General features: G+C 46.4%; 1 protein-coding gene across 3 annotated transcripts in view; it reads right to left on the bottom strand.

Moving 5' to 3' along the window:
• POR (cytochrome p450 oxidoreductase) overlaps positions 1–20,920 on the bottom strand; it is an 89,082-nt gene that overhangs the window by 44,336 nt on the left and 23,826 nt on the right. Inside the window, exon 2 of one of the 3 annotated variants that reach the window (XM_081843517.1) lies at positions 4,749–4,793. Coding sequence is in view for 1 of the 3 variants with exons in the window: in XM_081843515.1 (XP_081699641.1) it covers positions 6,712–6,731 (20 nt within the window). In the remaining 2 variants the exon portion in view is untranslated. Of the gene's footprint in view, positions 1–4,748; positions 4,794–6,711; positions 6,747–8,411; positions 8,597–20,920 lie in introns of those variants that run through there. The other 2 variants (XM_081843516.1, XM_081843515.1) reach the window with 2 other exon arrangements.

Raw genomic sequence — 20,920 nt, 5'->3', positions numbered from 1 at the left:
ATTCGTCTTGCGGGGCACCACTGTACTGAATTTCTTAGATATCCAAATAATTTGACTATCCCCACATACTGCCAGGATGGCCCCTGACATCTTCACCATTTGGTGGAACATGCCTGGGGATCCTCAGATCTTTACTGTTTTTCACACACCAGCAACACATCCTGTAGAATTCTACCTGTTAAATTTTATCTGCACAATCAGAATGAAATTCAGGAAACAAAAAATCGTATTGAAAAATACAGCTTTTGAGGCATCTGGCCCAAAAATGGCAACTAGGCATTCTGTTTTGGTGACTGTTGCCCAGCTTATATATCTGAGTGTCTAACACATGGTTTGTGCATGGCTAAAATGGGGCCACTCTTTAAACCAGGTGGTGGGTATTTTCATCCAAATGCTCCCAGCGCCCTTAAACTACAGCTCCGAAAATTTGGGGGGAGGGGAGCCATAACTGCTTAAAGTGGCATCAAAGCACTGTGAATGCATGGAGTGACTGTGGCCCTAAACCAGGCATAGGCGAACTTGGCCCTCCAGATGTTTTGGGACTACAACTCCCATCATCCCTAGCTAACAGGACCCAGTGGTCAGGGAATTGATGGGAGTTGTAGTCCCAAAACATCTAGAGGACCGAGTTTGCTTATGCCTGCCCTAAACCTTCTCCATTGGAAGAACTTCATGGCAGGGAAAGAGAATTATTATGCAATGCAAAAGTTTCATGATACAAATTGGTTGGAGTGTGGGAGGGAGATTCTCAAAGCACCTGGCCAACCAGAGACCAGGAACGAACCCCATTCCAGGGCCAGGTTCAGTGCGTTCTGGGGCACATGCCAAGCTTGGCTTACACAGAGAGAAGACACCACCCTGCCAAGTCATGGCAAAGGTTATCCCAAAGGCCAGTGCCAGACCAGGACTGCCCAAACAGCTTAGGCTTCTTGGGAGACCTTGTCCTAATGGAAGCAATGGTGCCCTTGAGCCAACAGGTGGCGCCGTCCCTTTAAATCCAACGGCCTGGCAAGGAGCCAGACCCTAAGCAAAAACCTGAGGTTGTTCCTTCCTCAAGTGTTGGAAAGGAACAAGCAAAGTGGAGGGCCTTATGTAACGAGAGAGAAACAATTTCCAAGAATCACAGGGAGGAACATGCAGCTTTAACAAACAAACGTGCTCAGGAAGTTTGGACCCAAAGCAGGTCCGCTCAACCAAGGCTGGAAAACAGAACATTCTGAACAACAAGCAACACGTTGGCCAATAATCTACTGGCAATGTTTTTATAACACTACACTGTTTCAAAATTCATAAAATTCACAGGAATGGTTGGAGTGGTAAGCCACGGTCAAAGATCACTGAAATGGAGGCAGATGTTGGGTGTTCATCAGCTTACTACACTTTTAAGCAGGCTTCCTCAACCTCGGCCCTCCAGGTGTTTTTGGCCTACGACTCCCATGATCCCTAGCTAGCAGGACCAGTGCTCAGGGGTGATGGGAATTGTAGTCTCAAAACATCTGGAGGGCTGAGTCTGAGGAAGTCTGCTTTTAAGTGATCGCTGATCCATGGCCATTTGATGTACCTTTGGGGACAATTAATTTCTTCATTATCAGACAGAAGTGTTCTGTCTGCTGCTATGCTTGAAGCACCCTATTGCGACGTTTGGAGCACCCACCATCTCATGTTTGTTGGATATTGACTGTGGAAAGGCATTCTGCCTCCATTTCAGACCAGGGCTGGCAGGTCAACACTAACCTAGAACCGACTACAATCATACCTCGGGATAAATACGCTTCAGGATAAGTATTTTCGGGTTGCGTTCCGCAGCAACCCAGAAGTAACAGAGCGTGTTACTTTCAGGTTTCGCTGCTCGCGCATGCGCAGACGGTCAAAATGACGTCACGCGCGGAAGCGGCAAAATGCGACCCAGGCATGCGCTGTCGCATCTTACGTTCTGTTCAGGATGCGAACAGGGCTCCGGAACGGATCCCATTCACATCCCGAGGTACCACTGTACCTCACATTGGGGGTGGCGGGGAGGCAAGGAGGCCAAGGCTTTTGATGCCCTTTGAAAACTCATTCCTCCCACGATGGGGGCTGTCACGGGGATCCAGATCATAGAGGAACTCTGGTCAAGTCAAGAGAGAGTCTCATCCGACCACTTTTAACAAACCAGACCCAACACATCCAAGATCACATATACTAGTTGCTGGAAACTATTGGAAGTCCAAGGGTGCTTTTGTGCTTGGGTCCTGCATGTAAAAGATAATGCACTAGATAGGCCATAGGTCTGATTGAGCAAAGCGATTATGTTAAACTAATCCAGGGGGCTCATTCCCTTTTTTGTGGTGACTATCCTCCTTCAGTGCTATAGAGAAGAGAGAACTAAAATTATGGAAAGGGCTTGTGACTTTAATTATCCACCACCCCAATCTTTTACTGGTTTTAAACAGGCATGGGGAAGGAAATGGGTACTTGTGGGTTTCATTAAGCTACCCACATACACACCCTTTGGCTAGTTTTGCCTTAGCCAGCACTGTTTTTCACATCTTGAGATTTTTTAAAGAAAATATTGGTTGCATTTCATAGTTTCTTGTTTTTACTACTTCACAAATCAGCTGGAGGCCTTGACTGACGGGCGGTGCAAAAGTGGCCTAATAAAACAATCTCCTATAATCAGAGTCACTATAATCTGCTACTAACATCTGAAGTCACGCCTAGCATTGAAGAGTCACATGACCTAAGACGTGCCTGGTTGCTGAATCAGGCCAAAGGGATTGGGGGGGGGTAGTTTATAGTCCAGCAACCTTTTCTCACAGTGGCTAACCAGATCCCTTGGACCTGAACATAACAGCGCTCAAGATCCCCAGCATACTGCCTCCGATACCAGGGGACAGCATATAGTTCTCAGTCCACCTATAAAGCGTGCTTTGAAAGGCAAGGGGAGAAAAAGCCATCGACCAGGACTCCCAAGTAAAACCAGGTGAAAGGTGTCTGGGTTTGCTTGGGGAAAAGCTGCTGTTGCCCAGGCTCCAGAAAAGACTGGAGTCCAAAGGGCCATGACAGTCAAAACATTCCTTGCTGTCACATCTAATCCCAAAGAAGCTCGTTCTTATTATCCACGGTCCAGAAAACTGATCAAGTGCTCCTGGCTCACAAACACTGTGCTTATTCAGGAGGTCCCTGGTGTCCACATTGCATAACCCCCACAGCAAGCAACGCTCCAGAATCTGGCTTCCATTCAAAGAATTGTAGAGTTGGAAGGGATCCAATGGTCATCTAGTCCAACCCCCTGCAATATTTCGCCCAGCATGGGGCTTGAACCCACAACGATGAGATTAAGAGTCTCACGTTCTATCGACTGAGCTGTCATCATCATCCCCATCATTATTATTACATATTTATCTATCCCCTGCCTTTCCCCCTGTAACTTCTTTCCAGAGCACAAGCTCTCTCTGATAGACAGTTCTGGTAAAGTATACATGTAGAAAGGGTCAAAGTGCCTGCAAGGATTGGAAAGTCCCAGGGTCCAGAAGGAAGGAGCCCCCCCTCAAAATCAAGGATGGGGAACACCCTGTAGTTTTTTGGACTCTGGCTCCCAGCAGCCCCAGCTACCATGGACAGGGATGATGGAAGTTGCAGTACAGCAACATTCAGAGCTGTACAGGTGGTCCCCAACCCTGAGACACGTCTATTTACAGTGGTACCTCTGGTTAAGAACTTAATTCATTCCGGAGGTCCATTCTTAACCTGAAACCGTTCTTAACCTTAGGTACCACTTTGAAAGCTGATGGGGCCTCCTGCTGCCGCTGCACGATTTCTGTTCTCAAAGGACACATACACGGTTCTCCCACCTATCCACATTTCATCCCCACAACAGTAAAAATCTGTGTGTATGATTGCTGTTTTTCAAAGGCTTTGATTTTTATCTGTTATGCTGGGGAACTCTGGCTCTTCGAAACATACTCCTTGTTCCTCAAAGAAGGCGGAAGCCCTGCAGCAGCACCTAAGGAACTCAGAAGTCGCAGACTTAGCAAAGACATAATATATATTTTAAGACCTTAAAAGAAAATTCAGAGGTCTGAGTTCACTTCATTCCTCTGCAACCCAAGTGAACCCAGGAGTCCAGCACCATTCGCATTTAACTACCAGAGAACCCCTATGACTCCTGGTTCTGTAAGACACCGTTGAAACGCCCCCTTGAAAAGGGGGTCCCCGATTTATTTAGCTGTTCGCTGCCTTCAGCCCCTCTCCCCCCCCCCCACGTCCTTACGGAACAAGCACAGGACGCTTTTCCCTACTCGACCTGCAGGAATCTGAACTTTCCTCTACTTCTTACTTAAAGGGACCCAGGCGTCCGGCCACCGCTCACATCTTCCTTTTCAAAGCAAAATGGACCCAGGAGTCCGGGTGCTAACTCTCTTCCTCTTTTACAAATGAAAGGGACCCAGGCGTCCGGCTTCTCCTCTCCCCACCTTTTTTATAGAGACCCAGGCGTCCGGCTTTGACTCTGTACTCCCCCTCTCCCCTTTTTTAAAGGGACCCAGGAAACCGACCTCTACTCTCCCTCCTTCTTTCAAAAGCAAAAGGGACCCAGACGTCCAGCAGATTCTACTCTCCGCTTTCCCCCCACCTAAAAGGGACCCAGGCGTCCGGCCTCAGCTCTCAGCCTCTTTAAAGCAAGAGCGACCCAAGTGTCCTGCTCTTCTTCCTCCCCCCCCCCCCCCGCCAAGAACCCAGGCGTCCGGGCCCCTTCCCCCGCCACTCACCGAAGAGCCCCCTCTAGAAAGCGGCGCTGGGAAGTGCAAGCCGGCGGCAGCAGCAGAACCGAGCAGGGCCTTCCCTTCGCGCAGGGCGAGAGAAAGAGAAAGGGAGGGGAGAAGGGGGCGGAGCTAGAGGAGGGAGGAATCTACCACTGAGAGACGTGGGGGAGCAGCAAACGGCATCCCCTCCAGCGTCCCCGTTCATGGCAAGGCGGGCGCTCCCAACGCGCCTCTCAATCTTCCTCTCCCCCTCTATATGCGCGCGTAATGGTACATCCCATCCTGCTCGGAGCCGAAGGGAGGCAGACTTTAAAGGGACGGCGCATGCGCAGGTGGGGAGGCGAGTGGATTCTCAGAAGCCCAATTAGTCGGGCCTTTTGCAAGGGGAACCAGGCTGCAAGTTTTGTTTTAGGTTAAAGCGTTCATGACTCCTCCTTTTTGGAACAGAAGCAGCAGGAAAATATGCATTTTTTAAAAAGCAGCAAGGGTGCCAAACTGACCAGCCTGACTGGTCCAAAAGTCCCTGCTGAAGGCTTAATAATAATAATATCATCACTGACTCATTGGAGGTGGAGTTTACTTTCAGGAAAACGTAAAACCCATTTCTTTGTCTCTAATGGAGATCAGCCTCACCGCAAAACAGGCGAAGCCCCCAGGGAGAGGGCTGCTGACATTTCCTCACATTTCCAGAGCTTCAATCAGCAGGAAAATTTATTAAGGTCATGGGGTTGCTTTTATATAAGTAATTATATAAAATTCTATGCTAATAATATGTAACATTACTCATCGTAATCTTGATTATTTTAATTATATGGTGGCACCATTGTGTGCAGCGTTTTACAGCCTGACGCGCTCTTGAACCAAGCTCATCCCGGGCCAGCTGAAGCAGCCCTGCACGCTCTGACAGAAGTTGTCTTTACTGTGACTCTCCCAGGGAGCGAGTCCTCACACTCAAGGTGGCTTCTAGCGTACCTCTGAAGTATCTTTTCCCCTTTTCCAAGAATATAAGCAGAGCCCTACTGGATCAAGCCAATGGCCCATCTAGTCCAGCATCCTGTTCTCACAGATGCTCTAAAGTGCTAACCCCATAAGCAGGACCTCAGCACAAGAGGCTTCTCCCTTCCCACAGCTACCAGCAACTGGAATCCAGAAGCATTTCTGCCTCCTGTGTGGAGGCGATCTGTAGCCATCAGGGCTTGTAGAAGAAGAAGAGGAGGAGTTTGGATTTGATATCCCACTTTATCACTACCCGAAGGAGTCTCAAAGCGGCTCACAATCTCCTTTCCCTTCCTCCCCCACAACAAACACTCTGTGAGGTGAGTGGGGCTGAGAGACTTCAGAGAAGTGTGACTGGCCCAAGGTCACCCAGCAGCTGCATGTGGAGGAGCGGGGAAGCGAACCTGGTTCACCAGATTACGAGTCTACTGCTCTTAACCACTACACCACACTAGCTCTCTCTAGTAGCCATGGATAGCCTCCCCCTCCACAAATTTGTCCAATCTTCCTTTGAAGCAATCCAGATTGGTTGCACCATATTTTGTTGTTGTTGTATGATACTGATTAATCAATCAATCAAGCTCTCCCCTCCCTCCTCTTTTTTCAGGTATCCTGTTGGAGCTTATCAGGATAAGCGTAGAAGAGACAGCAACGCTAGTCTGCCCAGAATTAGATGTTTTGCCTCAGTACAAATCAAACCCAGTGTGTCACATTTTGAACCTGGCATAAATACATCTAAATGTACGTGGGTGGCTATGGCAAATGTGTCTGCGGATGTCATCATTCACCAGGGCCAATCTTACCCTTGTTCTTACAGTAGCCAGCCAAATGATTGTGGGAAATCACCAAGCAGGACTTTTGCAAGAGCACTCTCCTCTTCCTGTGGTTTTCAGTAACAGAAGCATTTGATGCCTCCCACAATGGAGCCAAAACATAGCCATTATTGTGTCTAGGAGCTAATTGATAGCCTTACCCTCCAAGGCCATTGGCCATGCTGGTTAGCGATGATGGGAGTTGGAGTCCAGTAATATCTGGCTGGCCTCAGGTTCCCCACCTCTGGTCTACATTGATGGGCAGCAGCTCTCAGGGTTTCAGGCAGGAATCTTTACCAGCCCAACCTGGAGATGCCATTAGGAATTGAACATGGGATCTTCCGTTTGCGAGGCAGATACATAACCAATCAGTTGGCGTCCTTCTGTTCAAATCTAAACCACACTCAGCAGCTATTCCCATGGAAAAGCATTTCTTCTAAGCAAAGGATTCTGCTGCTTCCGTTTTCAGCCCACTTCCATAAAATAAAATAAAAAGACCCCTGGAAATCCATGGGACTTGCTGTCAAATAATCACGTTTGGGAGTGAGAGGGGGATACATTTTTGTCGCTAGAGGCTAAACTGTCTTCTGTGGCCAGAAGAGCCTTTCACCAGCTTTGTGTTGTTCACCAGCTGCAGCCATTCCTGGGCAGGGATAGCCTGACCACTGTAGTCCATGCGTGGATAACCTCGAGACTGGATTACTGTAATGCACTCTGTGTGGGGTTCACCTTGGGCCTGGTTCAAAAGCTCCTGCTGGTGCAGAATGTGGCGGCCAGCTGGCTAACAGCCTTTGTTAAAACAGCTGCATTGGCTGCTCATTTACCACTGATACAAGTTCAAGGCCATTGTATTGCAGTCCACTCTTGGCTTACACTGGGGTTATGTTTCGGGGATAGAGCCTAAAGCTAGAATCAGAAACAGTGGTACCTCGGGTTACATACGCTTCAGGTTACAGACCCTGCTAACCCAGAAATAGTACCTCAGGTTAAGAACTTTGCTTCCGGTTGAGAACAGAAATCGTGCTCTGGCGGCAGCAGGAAGCCCTATTAGCTACAGTGGTGCTTCAGGTTAAGAACAGTTTCAGGTTAAAAACAGACCTCCGGAACGAATTAAGTACTTAACCCGAGGTACCACTGTGTAGTCAAAACAACCCATGAAAACCATAAGAAGCACAGCACTTAACTTACCACACTCCCCCAGGTGAGTGCGATATAGTGGGTGAGATTATTGACAGTCCCCCCTCCTCCCCCCAGCACGTAAAGCTGTAATTGCACAAGTTAAATGCATGTAAATTGTGAGTCGGCTGTAATTTACAGAGCCCTGAACTACTTGGGTCCAGGGAACAAGGGACTGCATGAACCCTTATATCACAGCTTGATCGCTGAGATCATCTCTAAGAGCACCACTGGTCATTCCCTGGGTTGGCGAGACTCATTTGACAACAACAAGGAGCTGTGCCTTTAGTGTCATCAGCCCAGTCTTGCGGAATGCTCTGCCACTAGAGATTTAGTAAGTGGCTTCTGTGCCAACTTTTAAACACCTGCTGAAACCTTTTCTAACCTGTCAGGCTTATGACAGGCAATTGTCGACACATCTTTCCACAAAAGCCAGCTGATTTCTGATTTCAGCTTTCCAATATGGTTTTTCTGGTGTGGTTCCATGCCCAGTTGTTGTATACAGTGGTACCTCAGGTTAAGAACTTAATTCGTTCCGGAGGTCCGTTCTTCACCTGAAACAGTTCTTAACCTGAAGCACCACTTTAGCTAATGGGGCCTCCTGCTGCTGCCACTCCGCCGGAACCCGCTGTACAGCAGTACCACTGTATTGCTCTGATTTTGGTGAGGGTTGAGAACCACTAACCTGTTCTGAAGTTGGATATCAAAGTGCTTTCAAGAAATCCCAGTGATAGTTCTTTCTTGCGCAACCCAGCTGACGTAAACGTTGTAAAGTCCACACAGAAAAAGTGCCGCTGGATGAATGATGAACTTGATGTCTCAGAGCTGGCTTTGCCCCTTGCTCTGGATCTCAATATACAGCTTTGCCTTGGAGTTTCTTATTTATCCTAAGCCTCTTCCTGCTAGATTCAGCCTGTGCCAGAGGTCAGTTGCGGAAATGGGTGGAGGGATGGAGGAGGAGGGTGGAGACTGATTGGCTGGCACAGCTGGCTTCGTCCCAATGGGGAAGGCTCTCCAAAATTGGAAAGGTGGCAAACTTTTCAATGAAACATACCGCAGGCAACAGTGTGCAACCCTTTGCTGGTGGAATGTGGTAATTCATGCCTATTTGCTTCCAGGCCAGATTGCCCTGTTGCCACAGAGTCATGTTGCAAGAGACATCACTTTGTAATATAGAATAACAATGGCCAGAGTTTTGTTTGTAAGTTTGTAAGGCTGATTATGGAAGCTGGAGACACATAGGCATGTCTTGCTCTGAGCTAGACCCAAAGCTGACTGTGGGGCTTCCCCAGAAACCTTATAGGGAGGCCAGATCTTTCAGGGTGTTAATGCTGTGAGCCCATCCATCCTATGCTCAGGTGGTATAGATGTGTAAATAAAACCATATATCCAAAAGACACCACAGTCTCCATTGACCTTCATTCCAAGGAAGCCAAGCTCAAGGACCCCAGAGTCTCTCACCAGGTGCATGCACTTGAGAAAAGTGCTCCAGATATCAGGGAGAGGTGTGCAAGTGACGTTACAGGTCCTAGCCAGTAGGTCCCTACCACAGCCAACTTTTCCTAGTTGGAAAAGTCTGGAGACTTGTAGGGTCATTTTTTTCAGAGTTCACCCTGGGAGAGAAAAAAGGTGCATTTTCTCCAAACCAGCTCCACTATGCTAAAAGAAAAAGAAAAAGTGACATTTGTCTTCATTGAGATCACATGGCTTTCAAACGTCCGATCTTTATGGGGCACTAGTGGGGAGAGATGTAGTGCTGCCTAGGGCTGTGTAAAAACCCAAAAAGATTGTGATTTTAAAATGGTTAGTGCAATTTGCGAGTTTGGACCTGTCACACCAAAATTGGACAAAGTCACTCCAAAGTTATATTTCAGCCTGCCATCTTGATTCATCAGCATTATCACCATCACCATCATAACTTTATTATTTATACCCTGCTCATCTGGCTTTCCCCAGACATTCAAAATGGCTCCCGGTATCCAAACATCAATGAATATGGCTAGAACACTTCAGGAACCCTCGTGCTGAGTTTGACGGTAATATATCGTGAAGCAGCCAAACCTATGCCAAAAAAGTCACAGCCAAGCCACACTGGGGTCCGCCATTTTGATTCAAAATACTGCCCGGCATCCAAACAGTCGTGCCAAAGTGATGTTTGGGTTTGCTAACTTGATTCAAAATGGCGGCTGGTGGCCAAACATCAACAACAACTGCTGCCCCCACCTTGGGAACCCCATACCCTCCAACATTCTTCAGATGAAAATAGGGGCATGGCTCAGTCCCCCCACTCCAACTGATCTTCTCATTCCCCCCCCCAAGCATTTCCTATCCAAAGAAGTGTGAATGTCACCACCATTCCACCAACAGAACGCAGCATGCATGCCCTCCACCGTCCTGAGAAAAAACCTTAAACCCTATTTTATTCTTTGGTAGACTTGCAAAACACACGCACCAATAAATAAATTTTAGAAAGGGGCGAGATTAGATGTGGATGCATAAATAGATGTTTTTAATAAAAAAAAAAGTCAAGACATTTTGCGCTCCACTCCGCTCCCCCTTTGTTCCCACCCAGGGCGACCCTGTCCTCTGCCCACCTGTCACACAGGGCTGAGTCTTGGCGGCCTCTCTCCTCCTTCTCCTCCGCTCTCCAGGAGCAGCTAGGAGCTGCCCAAGGGAGGAAGTCAGCAGCAGCGCCCATGGGGAAGCCACAGGATGCTCCCTCGCTGCTGCTGCCACCGCTGCTCAGGACAAATGCCGGCTCATCCTCCTCTCCAAGCTTGGCAGTGGCAGCACTGGCAAGGAAAACAGGGACATTCTGGGATCAAATCAGAAGACAGGATGGCTTTGGTAATTCCGGAACTGTTCCTGGAAAGGTATGGAGAGTATGGAACCCTTGTGCTGAGTTTGGTGACAATATTTTGAGATGGACAGATAGACAGACAAACCCTTTTCCAAAATTTGTTGCTCTTAATTACGCCACCCAACCCAACTATGTGATGCAAAAATATTCTGGTGCTTATTTTGGAATGACTATTCCCAAATTTTGTGCTGGAGGACATCAATGTCACAAGAAGTGCCCTTTCCAAGCATGTCAGAAAGCAAGCTGACTCACATTCTGTAAATAAACCTGCCAGCTTGCTTGCATAGTAAAAGCATAGCGTGCTTTGCTTGTTTGTTTTCATTTATTTGGCTTGCACATAGAGTCTCTCTCTCTCCCTCCCCCTCTCTCTCTCTCTCTCTCTCTCTCTCTCTCTCTCTCACACACACACACACACACACACACACACACACACAAAACACAAAATCAACCCACACAGTATTCCGGCCTGATTAATCCACTGCTGCAGAAGGTTAAAGGTAAAGGGACCCCTGACCATTAGGTCCAGTCGCGGACGACTCTGGGGTTGTGGCGCTCATCTCGCTTTACTGGCCGATGGAGCCGGTGTACAGCTTCCGGGTCATGTGGCCAGCATGACTGAGCCGCTTCTGGCAAATCAGAGCAGCGCACGGAAACGTCGTTTACCTTCCCGCCAGAGCGGTACCTATTTATCTACCCTAAGATGCTCATCAAAAATACAGGAAAAAACAAGTGACATTAAAAAAAATTTATAATATGAAATAAAACCAGTAATTATAAAACACTAAAATAATGGATTGAGGTTGCAGGCTAAAATTACATGCCTGCATAGACATTCTGGAGCAAAATATCTGGAACAAATTAGGCGCCTGCCTAACATCAATGAGCAAGGAGTTCCAAAGTGTAGCTGCTGCTGCCCTGAATCACTGATTTATTGCAAGTGCAGAATGAATATTATTTGGCACGTGTAAAAGACACAGTCAAGGGGCTCCCTAAATCCTTAGCTCCAAATGAGGAGAAAAGCAAGAGGCTTTGGAAAATCCACCCTTGGCCACTGACCCCAGGCAAAAAAGGTAAAGGTAAAGGGACCCATGACCATTAGGCCAACTCTGGGGTTGCGGCGCTCATCTCGCTTTATTGGCCGAGGGAGCCACCATACAGCTTCCGGGTCATGTGGCCAGCATGACTAAGCTGCTTCTGGCAAACCAGAGCAGCACACGGAAACGCCGTTTACCTTCCCGCTGGAGCAGTACCTATTTATCTACTTGCACTTTGACATGCTTTCGAACTGCTAGGTTGGCAGGAGCAGGGACCAAGCAACAGGAGCTCACCCCATTGCAGGGATTCGAACCACCAACCTTCTGATCGGCAAGTCCTAGGCTCTGTGGTTTAACCCACAGCACTACCCACATCCCTGACCCCAGGCAAAGGGCTCCTTAAACCCTGAGCTCCAAGGGAGGAGGACGGCAAGACTTTGGCTGCTTCCACCCATGAATAGGTGAGATGTGTGTGAGAGAGTTGCGCAAAAGATAGTGGTCCCTTCCAACTCTACCATTCTATGAGTCTATGTTTCTAGTAGGCTCCTTCCAAAGTGGGAGGTCAAAGAGACCTTAGCATCTCAGGGGCAAGTAAGAGGGGTCAGTTGTGCCTTTCGCTCTTGCTCTATTCAAAATACAGTCCTCCTTTAACGAATTAAGTTGTTGATGCTTGTGTACTTGCAAGTGCATCCTTGAAAAGTGCACCACCCTTCCAAAGAAGGTTACTCAATGAAATATAGGCTATGCTGCAATCGTAAGAAGGCAGAGGAAACACGGCACTGTAATTAGCCAATGGGAGCTGTGCCCAGATTTCGAAGTCCCCATGGGACTCGTGGCATACAGGGCTAATTGGGGGTTTAAACCATATGATTAAAATATTTTTAAAACACTTGGCAGATCAATACAAATGGCGGAAAAAGGAAGAAAACTCAGGGCGCAAGACTCTAGGGCTTTCCTGAGTTGAGAGGCTTTTAGCGCAAACTATGCTGTGTTGCTCCCTGCTGCTGCTGCTGTTATTATTTTAGCAATATGCCGCCTATCTGACTGGGTTTCCTCAGCCACTCTGGGTGGCTTCCAATAAAATTAAAAACACAATAAAACATCAGCCATTAAAAACTTCCCTGAACATAAACGGCTTGTTCGAACTAGACAGCAGGTAATTGATTTTATCAATGTCACTGAAGGGGGTTTCTTTAAATATTTAGCCCTCAGAATTTCATATAGCTTACAGTACAACATACAACGAATGGGGTCCTCAATTGGCTGACATCCACAGCTGCACAGGCATGTTCTTTGGGAATGTTTTTATATCGCCCTTCCAGGAAGTTGCTTTTCATTGTCTGGATATTTCACTGGCATAGATCTTTCTCAGTTCCAAACTTGTTCTTTTTGACAGGATAGGTTGTGGAGAATCTAGATACCATCACTGTTTCCGTATCCCGTTTGGCCAATAGATCCTGAAAATAAACCTTCAGCTAGAATGCACATTAAATGACAGGAAGGTCAGTGGATCAAAACATAATTTTTGAAGCAATTTATTACAACTTTCTATCCAAGAAGCCTTAGAGAACGATTGCAGTTGCTCTGCCACACATAGCTTGACACATCTGGGATCTTTCCTTTTTTCTCTCATCCTGGCAGACCAACATTTCCCTACTTCCCACCCAGGGTGCCCCCCATCAAATTACAGTTTCCAGGAGTCGGGGTGGGAAGCCATGACCATTTCAAGTGGTATGATACCGTCTTAAATGTATAGCACAGGTGGCCCCTCAGTTTGGGTGCTTCCTTGCCAGTGTGTACACTGACCCGTTATTGTGTTATTATTTACTCAACCTTGGGATGCACCTGTTCCCAGGTGAATAATGGAGCTGAAAGCACAGGTGCATTTGCAACAATACGCTGAGCTGCCAGTGGGGCTGCCAGTTGCTGATTGGTATCTCATTCAAAGCAGGGACCTTCTGAACCATTATCCTGGGGAGTTTTTCCACCTGAGGGGGGCTGTTGTTCTCAACGGACCAAGCAGCAATTTTACCACTTCATCTTGCAGGACATTCAATAGATCTTTGGTGACTGCAGCACCTCCCAACCTGGTCTGGAAGGTAAGACATTTGCTCCAGAGGTCTCTGCTTAACAAGGGCACTTCTGATTTCCTGGAACCTACCTGTGATAAATCACTGGGATTTGTCCCTAGCAGGGAGTGTGTTTTTTAAATGTTTGGAGGGGCTGATTTCTGCAGTGTCCGCCCTTCCAGTTTCAGACTTGCCTCCCCACCCCCCAAGGTTTTTAAGCAGAGGTCAGATGGCCATCTGTCAGGGATGCTTTAGTGGAGATTTCTGCATTGCAGGTTGTTCGACTAGATGTCTCTTGGAGTCCCTTCCAACTCTATGATTCTGTGACCTTTTTTTAGCCATCTACTATTCATTGTTGCTTGTATTTTTATTTTTTTGGTAACATTGTGATTTGTAAAAATAATTTTTATTATAATTTGGAGAAAGGAATACAAATATCATTATCAAATATCTTTTCGATCAAAACTAAAGTGTTAATCTAAATAAAAACACAAACCAAAAAGAGAAGAAAGAAAAGAAAGAGAAATAGAGAGACAGAGAGCAAGAGCAGGGATAAAGGGGAAAAGGGAAGAGAAAGAGAGTGAGGAAATACTGTAATTTAAAGGAGAAAGAGAAGAGAAAGGGAAACGGGGGGAAGTTAAAGTTGTTTTTCATGTTGCTGTATTATTATTTTTACAAACGTGGGCTCTGTAGATAGATTAAATATTGAATTAAATGAAATGTTTCATTTAGATTGTAAATTAAATTAAATATTTGCTAAATTAATTAAATGAATATGGGCATCATGAGACCTGGCAACCTTGGCCGACAAACAGGAAATGGCTTTGAGTATCAGGAAATGCGTAAGTAAGATTAGGAAACAGGCTCTGCATCGGGTGCTAATTGTTAAGAATTAATCGATAACTCTGCACGTGTAGCTATAAAGCTGCAGGCACAATAAGCCCCAGAGCAAAACGCAAAGCACGCAATCCAGCCCAGGGCTGTAATCATATTTTGCCTGTCCTGATTAAAGCTATGTTCACACTCCCAGATCCTTCAAGTGTCCCTATTTTCCAGGGACATCCCTGATTTAGAGAAGCCGTTTGATCTGATCCCGGAATGTCCCACTTTTCCTTGTTGTTGTTTAGTCATGTCCGACTCTTCGTGACCCCATGGACCAGAGCACGCCAGGCACTTCTGTCATCCACTGCCTCCCGCAGTTTGGTCAAACTCATGCTGGTTGCTTCGAGAACACTCTCCAACCATCTCGTCCTCTGTCGTCCCCTTCTCCTTGTGCCCTCCGTCTTTCCCAACATCAGGGTCTTTTCCAGGGAGTCTTCTCTTCTCATGAGGTGGCCAAAGTATTGGAGCCTCAGCTTCACGATCTGTCCTTCCAGTGAGCACACAGGACTGATTTCCTTAAGAATGGATAGGTTTGATCTTCTTGCAGTCCGTGGGACTCTCAAGAGTCTCCTCCAGCACCATAATTCAAAAGCATCAATTCTTTGGCGATCAGCCTTCTTTATGGTCCAGCTCTCACTTCCATACATCACTACTGTGAAAACCATGGCTTTAACTATACGTACCTTTGTTGGCAAGGTGATGTCTCTACTTTTTAAGATGCTGTCTAGGTTTCTCATTGATTTTCTCCCAAGAAGCAGGCGTCTTTTAATTTTGTAGCTGCTGTCACCATCAGTTAGGATGTCCCTATTTTCATTAGAGAAATGTTGGTGGGTATGGTAGGACGTGCCTATTTTCAAGCTACAGGATTGCCTTCAGATGGCTCGGGGGAGCCGGATAACTCCATACCACTCAACATTTCTCCAATGAAAAAAGGAAAATAGGGACACTTGGTGGGTCTGCAAGAGCCTCTCCTCTTCTGTGGCTTCTGGCAACTGGGATTCAAAAGCACTGCTGCCTCTGACCGCGAAGGCAGAGCACAACCACCAAGGCTCATCTCCATCGATAGCCTTCTCCATGAATTCATTCATTCATAAAAATATTCAGTGCTTTTTTTCCTTTAAAAAAATGTTTAGGTGCACTCTCATTTTTACTCAAGAAAACCACCGTTTTATAGTACAAATCGGGGAAAATAAATACAGTAAATGGATAAAAGTACAAAGATTTGCAAAATGTTTAGGGGTATATGTACCCCTGCGTACCCCCAGAAAAAATGCCCTGAAAATATTTATGTACTGCTGTATCATAAATATACTGTTTATCACAGTAGTTTACAACAATATAAAAGAATAACATCACAAAATGTTAAAAACTAGTGAAAAGCAAGAAGAAATCAGAAGCAAACACCCATAGACCATTGTGTGAAGTGTACTCTTAATAGCCTGCATTTTTAAAGCCATCCTGCGGAAGGGAGTTCCAGAGTTTAACTACTTGCTGGGTGAAGAAGGATTTCCTTTCTTTTGCTGCTGTTTGATGCCTGGTTTCTCAAAACCAGCACACTGACGGGAGTCCTGAAGCCTTTGCACAGGGCAAAGACATCGAAACCCCCCCCCCAACCCTATGTTTACATAGACAGAAACCAATCTGGCACTAATGAAGCTGCGCAGATGCAACTTCGCCGTGCTCTAAAGAGACAGCGTGAACACACCCTAAACCAGGCATAGGCAAACTCGGCCCTCCAGATGTTTTGGTACTACAACTCCCATCATCCCTAGCTAACAGGACCAGTGGTCAGGGATGATGGGAATTCTAGTCCCAAACATCTGGAGGGCCAAATTTGCCTATGCCTGCCCTAAATGTACACTGTGCTTCTTTCATTCCTGTTCCAAGGCAACAACTGCTCCCCAAACCTCCCAGTCCTTCCTTCCTTTTGTCTGGTTTAACTATATTGTTATGCAAAACCTTAATCTTCCAGCACTGAGAGACCCCAGGGATTCCAAGTGGTTTCCCAGAGTTCATTTTCCTTGGAATGAAGGTCAATGGAGACCTTGCCAGCAGATATTGCCCCAAGTTCCTAATATAATGCAATTATTTTTATACTATTTTCACTAATAGATGCATCTTGGTGAGGTTGTTTCCCTCATGGATGCTTCTGGTACATTTCCCTTCCCTTTCCGGGAACTCTAGCTGGGAAGTGTGGATTTATAAGGGTTCCTGTGTTCTGGTTCACGTACAAATGATTCATTCATTCATTCCATTTATAGCACACCTATTTTCTCCAAGGAGCTCAAGGTGGTATATATGGTTCTCCCCCTCCGCATTCCTGCATTGCAGGGGGTTGAATTAGATGACCCTGGGATCACTTCCAGCTCTACAATTCTATGATTCTATAATTTAATCCCCACAACAACCTTGTGAGGAAGATTTGGCTGAGAGGCAGTGACTGGCCCCTAGGTTCATGGCCAAGTGGGGATTTGAACCCTGGGCTTTCTCAGGTCCCATTCTGACCCCTCTGGTTACCCTCCAAGGGCTGTTTAGCTCAAACTACTTTGAGATTGCAAACATTTTAATGATTTGAGTAATACTCCAAGCGCCTCTAATACTTCCCTGTGCATTCAAAGCCACCCAACAAAATTTGCCACCGAGACTTAATGTTTTAAGACTGGGTACATATCTATTTACTGCATTTCAGGTGGGTTTACCTCTGTCAGCAACATGACTACTCTGCAAGACGTCAGAATGGTGCAGTTCCATTACCAAAAGGTAACTTCAGTGTGTGGGTATGTCCCCTCACCATTTTAGACTCACAACAACCCTGTGAAGGAGGTTAGGCTGAGAGATGGTGACAGGCCCAAGGTCACCCGGTGAGCTTAATGGCCAAGTTGAGATTTGAACCTTGATCTCCCAGGCCCCATTCTGACACTCTAACCACACACTATGACTTTAGTCTTGTTTTAAATGCATTTGGTTTTGGGTATGTGCATGTGTGTTTTAAACTGTTTTTAATTATATCATATGTAAATTGCCTTGAGACAGTGGTTTAGAAGGTGATCCATGAAATCATCATCATCATCATCGGGATCAGTTGAAATCCCGTTCTCCACACTACATTTTAAGAAGGGCCTTGATAAACTAGAATGTGCCTTCTCTCCTTTGTTTTGGTTTCTGTCCCCTATTGGAGGCAGTGTGCCGGAACAGATGGACCCTTGGTCTGATCCAGCACAGGCAGTTATTACGTGCCAGAGTCAAATGGCTATTTCTGGATCCTCTTTCCGCAGCGCAAGAGAAAGGTGCAATGCTGCTGCATTTGCTTCGTGGAAGTCCTCAGCGGATTCCTCCTCTTGTTGCTGGTAGCGACTGTCTTCACTCTCCTGCGCTGTTTTCTAGGTAAGGCCCTTTCCTTTATCTGTGCCTGCTTTGAATTAGAGCGTAACATTGATTTACTTGTATGTTGCCTTTCCATAACTGGGAGGGGAGGGAGCCTAAACTGGTTCGGTTAATAATGTGGACATGTCCCCACCCCAACAGAGTTCTCCGATCTTACATTAGCAAACAGTGGGAGTAAGGCAGAGCTCTTGAGGAATTCAACCACACCTACAAAAGGCCTTGCATTTCTCAGGACTGTTCCTCACACCTCAACCATGAATGAGATCATTTCTCAGCAGCCCACAGTACCCCTGAAGTCGGTGTCACCTCAGGCCTCATCTCAGAGCAAGATGGGTTCTCCTCCATCAACCACTGAGAAGTCCAATCCAGAGACTTCATTGCCGCCATTAATTTCAGTGACGCAAGGTAGTTCACCACAGCAGCCCACCTTAAGCACGAAACTGAGGTCCACTCAGCTGGACCTGCTCGTACAATGGATGCCTCCACAGCAGCTTACCTTGGCTGCAGAAGCATTGCCTCCGCCAACCACGACTACAAAACTGGAATCTCCTCACCAGCTAACTTCAGATGTGAAGCCGGTGATGCCTCAACATAGCCCCTCACCAATGGAGGAGTCTTCTGGACAACCAATAACCCCAGCCACCAAGTGGCCTTCTCCTACCCAGCTAAGTTCAGCCACAAAACAGAAGTTTGTAACTCGTTCAGTTGCAAGTGTGCAGCTGATGCCACAGCACCTAACCAAAACTGCAACCTCAGCTTCTCCACTGTGGTTAGCTGCTACCAAAAAGCTGAGATCTCCTCAGATCTCCTCAGCCATGCCATCTTCTCCACCACAGCTAACCCAATTCACCAGTCTGCCACCTCTACAGCAGCTAACCACAGCCATGAAAGGAACAACTTCCACCACAAAATCCATTTTTTTACTTCAGTTGATGACAAGCTACAGAGTCTCGACTTTGGAAAGTTCCAGCAGTGAGGCCACAAAGCTGGACTATATGGTAAGCATAATGTTTCGCTATCCGTTGCGTGTACTAAATGATATCTATGCAACCATCCTAAATGCAGCAACGTTTTAGCCTGCTGTTCAAACGTTGGGTGTCAGGTTTTTCTCCCCAAATCTGAAATAGAATTTGTGAACGTTTAACTGTAAAGATAACCAAAAACTTGATTTTCAGAGGTATTGACAACTGTCAAGAGTCAGTGACAAGGGAATCTCAGGTTGTCAATTTCAGCGTATTTTGATGTCAGACCAGTCAAGAAATATCCACATATTCAGATATGTCCAGTATCATTGGATGCCAAAGACCAGCATCAAATGTTTCATGATTATTTGGGAAATGCATAAATATTCAGGGGCTTTCAATATAGTATTGTGATTGTTCAGGAAATATCCAAATATTCGGAGGATGTCTGGTGAATATCCTACACTGAAATTGACAGGGGAGAAGGGCAAGGAAGATTGGGAGCAAATTTTTTCAGTCCCAGAGTATGACCACTATCCTAATGAATCTCTAATAAGTTTCTCCCCTCATCTCATGGTGTGTCAGTGTATCATAAAAGCTTCTGCTTCCTCCCTTGTTGTATGTGTGGCTTGACTGGCTGGCTTGAATCAGCTTGACCCGTTTGCGCTGGCAAACGTGCCCCCTGTTCACATTTACAATGACAGCATGCAGAGCAGCCTCACAAGTCTTCTTGCTCATCCACCTGGTTCAGGATTTCACACTCTTAGACTCACACCGGTCCCACAGGGCCACAGGCAGAAAACAGCCTTTCTTCATCACCCGCTTTGAAACTGAGATATTTTAACCAGGGGTCTCCAACCATTTTTGGACTAGTGGGCACATTTCAAATGTTGAGAGTGTGCTGGGGACGCACATCACAAAATGGCTGCCAGGGAGGGGGCATGGCATAACACAAAATGGCTTCCATGGGGAGCATGGTGTTAGAGATAACCACTCCAATGACCTCATGCTGATCCTAGGAAATAGCTATGTTCTGCTCGTCTTGGTTTGGGGGTCACACACACACACACACACACACACACAGTTGTGATGCTGCTGTTTCTAATAACAACAGAGAGCATTTCTCAGTACCAGGAAAAATATATGAGGTAGCTGCACCACTCTTGTTTGGGAGGAATAACTTAAAAGGTACCTGTACATTTTGCCCTATAACTATCTTTCTAGGAGGGCTGGTGACTTACTTTTTACGGAAAGCTCAGAGTCTGGGGTACCTACCCAGGGGCACCACTAAATGCCTTCACAGGCGCCATAACACCCATAGACACCCCCTGCTTTTAGCTGATACCAGGGATTGAATGAGGGACTGGCTGCCTGGTAAACTGAACTCTGGCCTCTTCCTGACATGGCTTGATCTGTAGATTGAGTTGATATGCAGATGGATTACGCCTCCAGTTCAATACCATTATCAGCTTCTGCTGATTTCCCAAGCTTCTCTGCCTATCCAGGATTTCCTGTATTCATACCAAGAACATCTGCATGCCACATTAGTTGGATAACTAAGCCTTTAATTTGGGCTAATAGATCTCTTCGGAATTTGAACCCATAACTCAGACCAACAGAGATGCGTCAAAGGTTCTAAATCAAGGCATGAGAACCTCTTCCAAGTGGGCCAGTTGGCAAAGCAAGCAGGGTGGGCACCTGCTGCTCCTGTGGGACAAAAGGATGTATCTAGCATGTGCACAAGCTAGCAGGGCTGATCATAAAAGCGTAAGAAGACCTTTCTGGATTGGACCAATGGCCCGTCCAGGTCAGTTTCCTGTACTCCTTTTAAAATACATCTGAAGGCAGCCCTGTATTGGGAAGCTTTTAATGTCTGATGTTTGATTATGTTTTTATATGTGCTGGAAGCCACCCAGAGTGGCTGGGGCAACACAGCCAGATAAGTGGGGTATAAATAATAAAATTATTATTATTATTATTATTATTATTATTATTATTATTAT

This window comes from Podarcis erhardii (genome assembly GCF_964252035.2).
Source record: "Podarcis erhardii genome assembly, chromosome: 16".
Taxonomy (NCBI): domain Eukaryota; kingdom Metazoa; phylum Chordata; class Lepidosauria; order Squamata; family Lacertidae; genus Podarcis; species Podarcis erhardii.
This window is presented reverse-complemented; position numbering and strand designations above follow the sequence as displayed.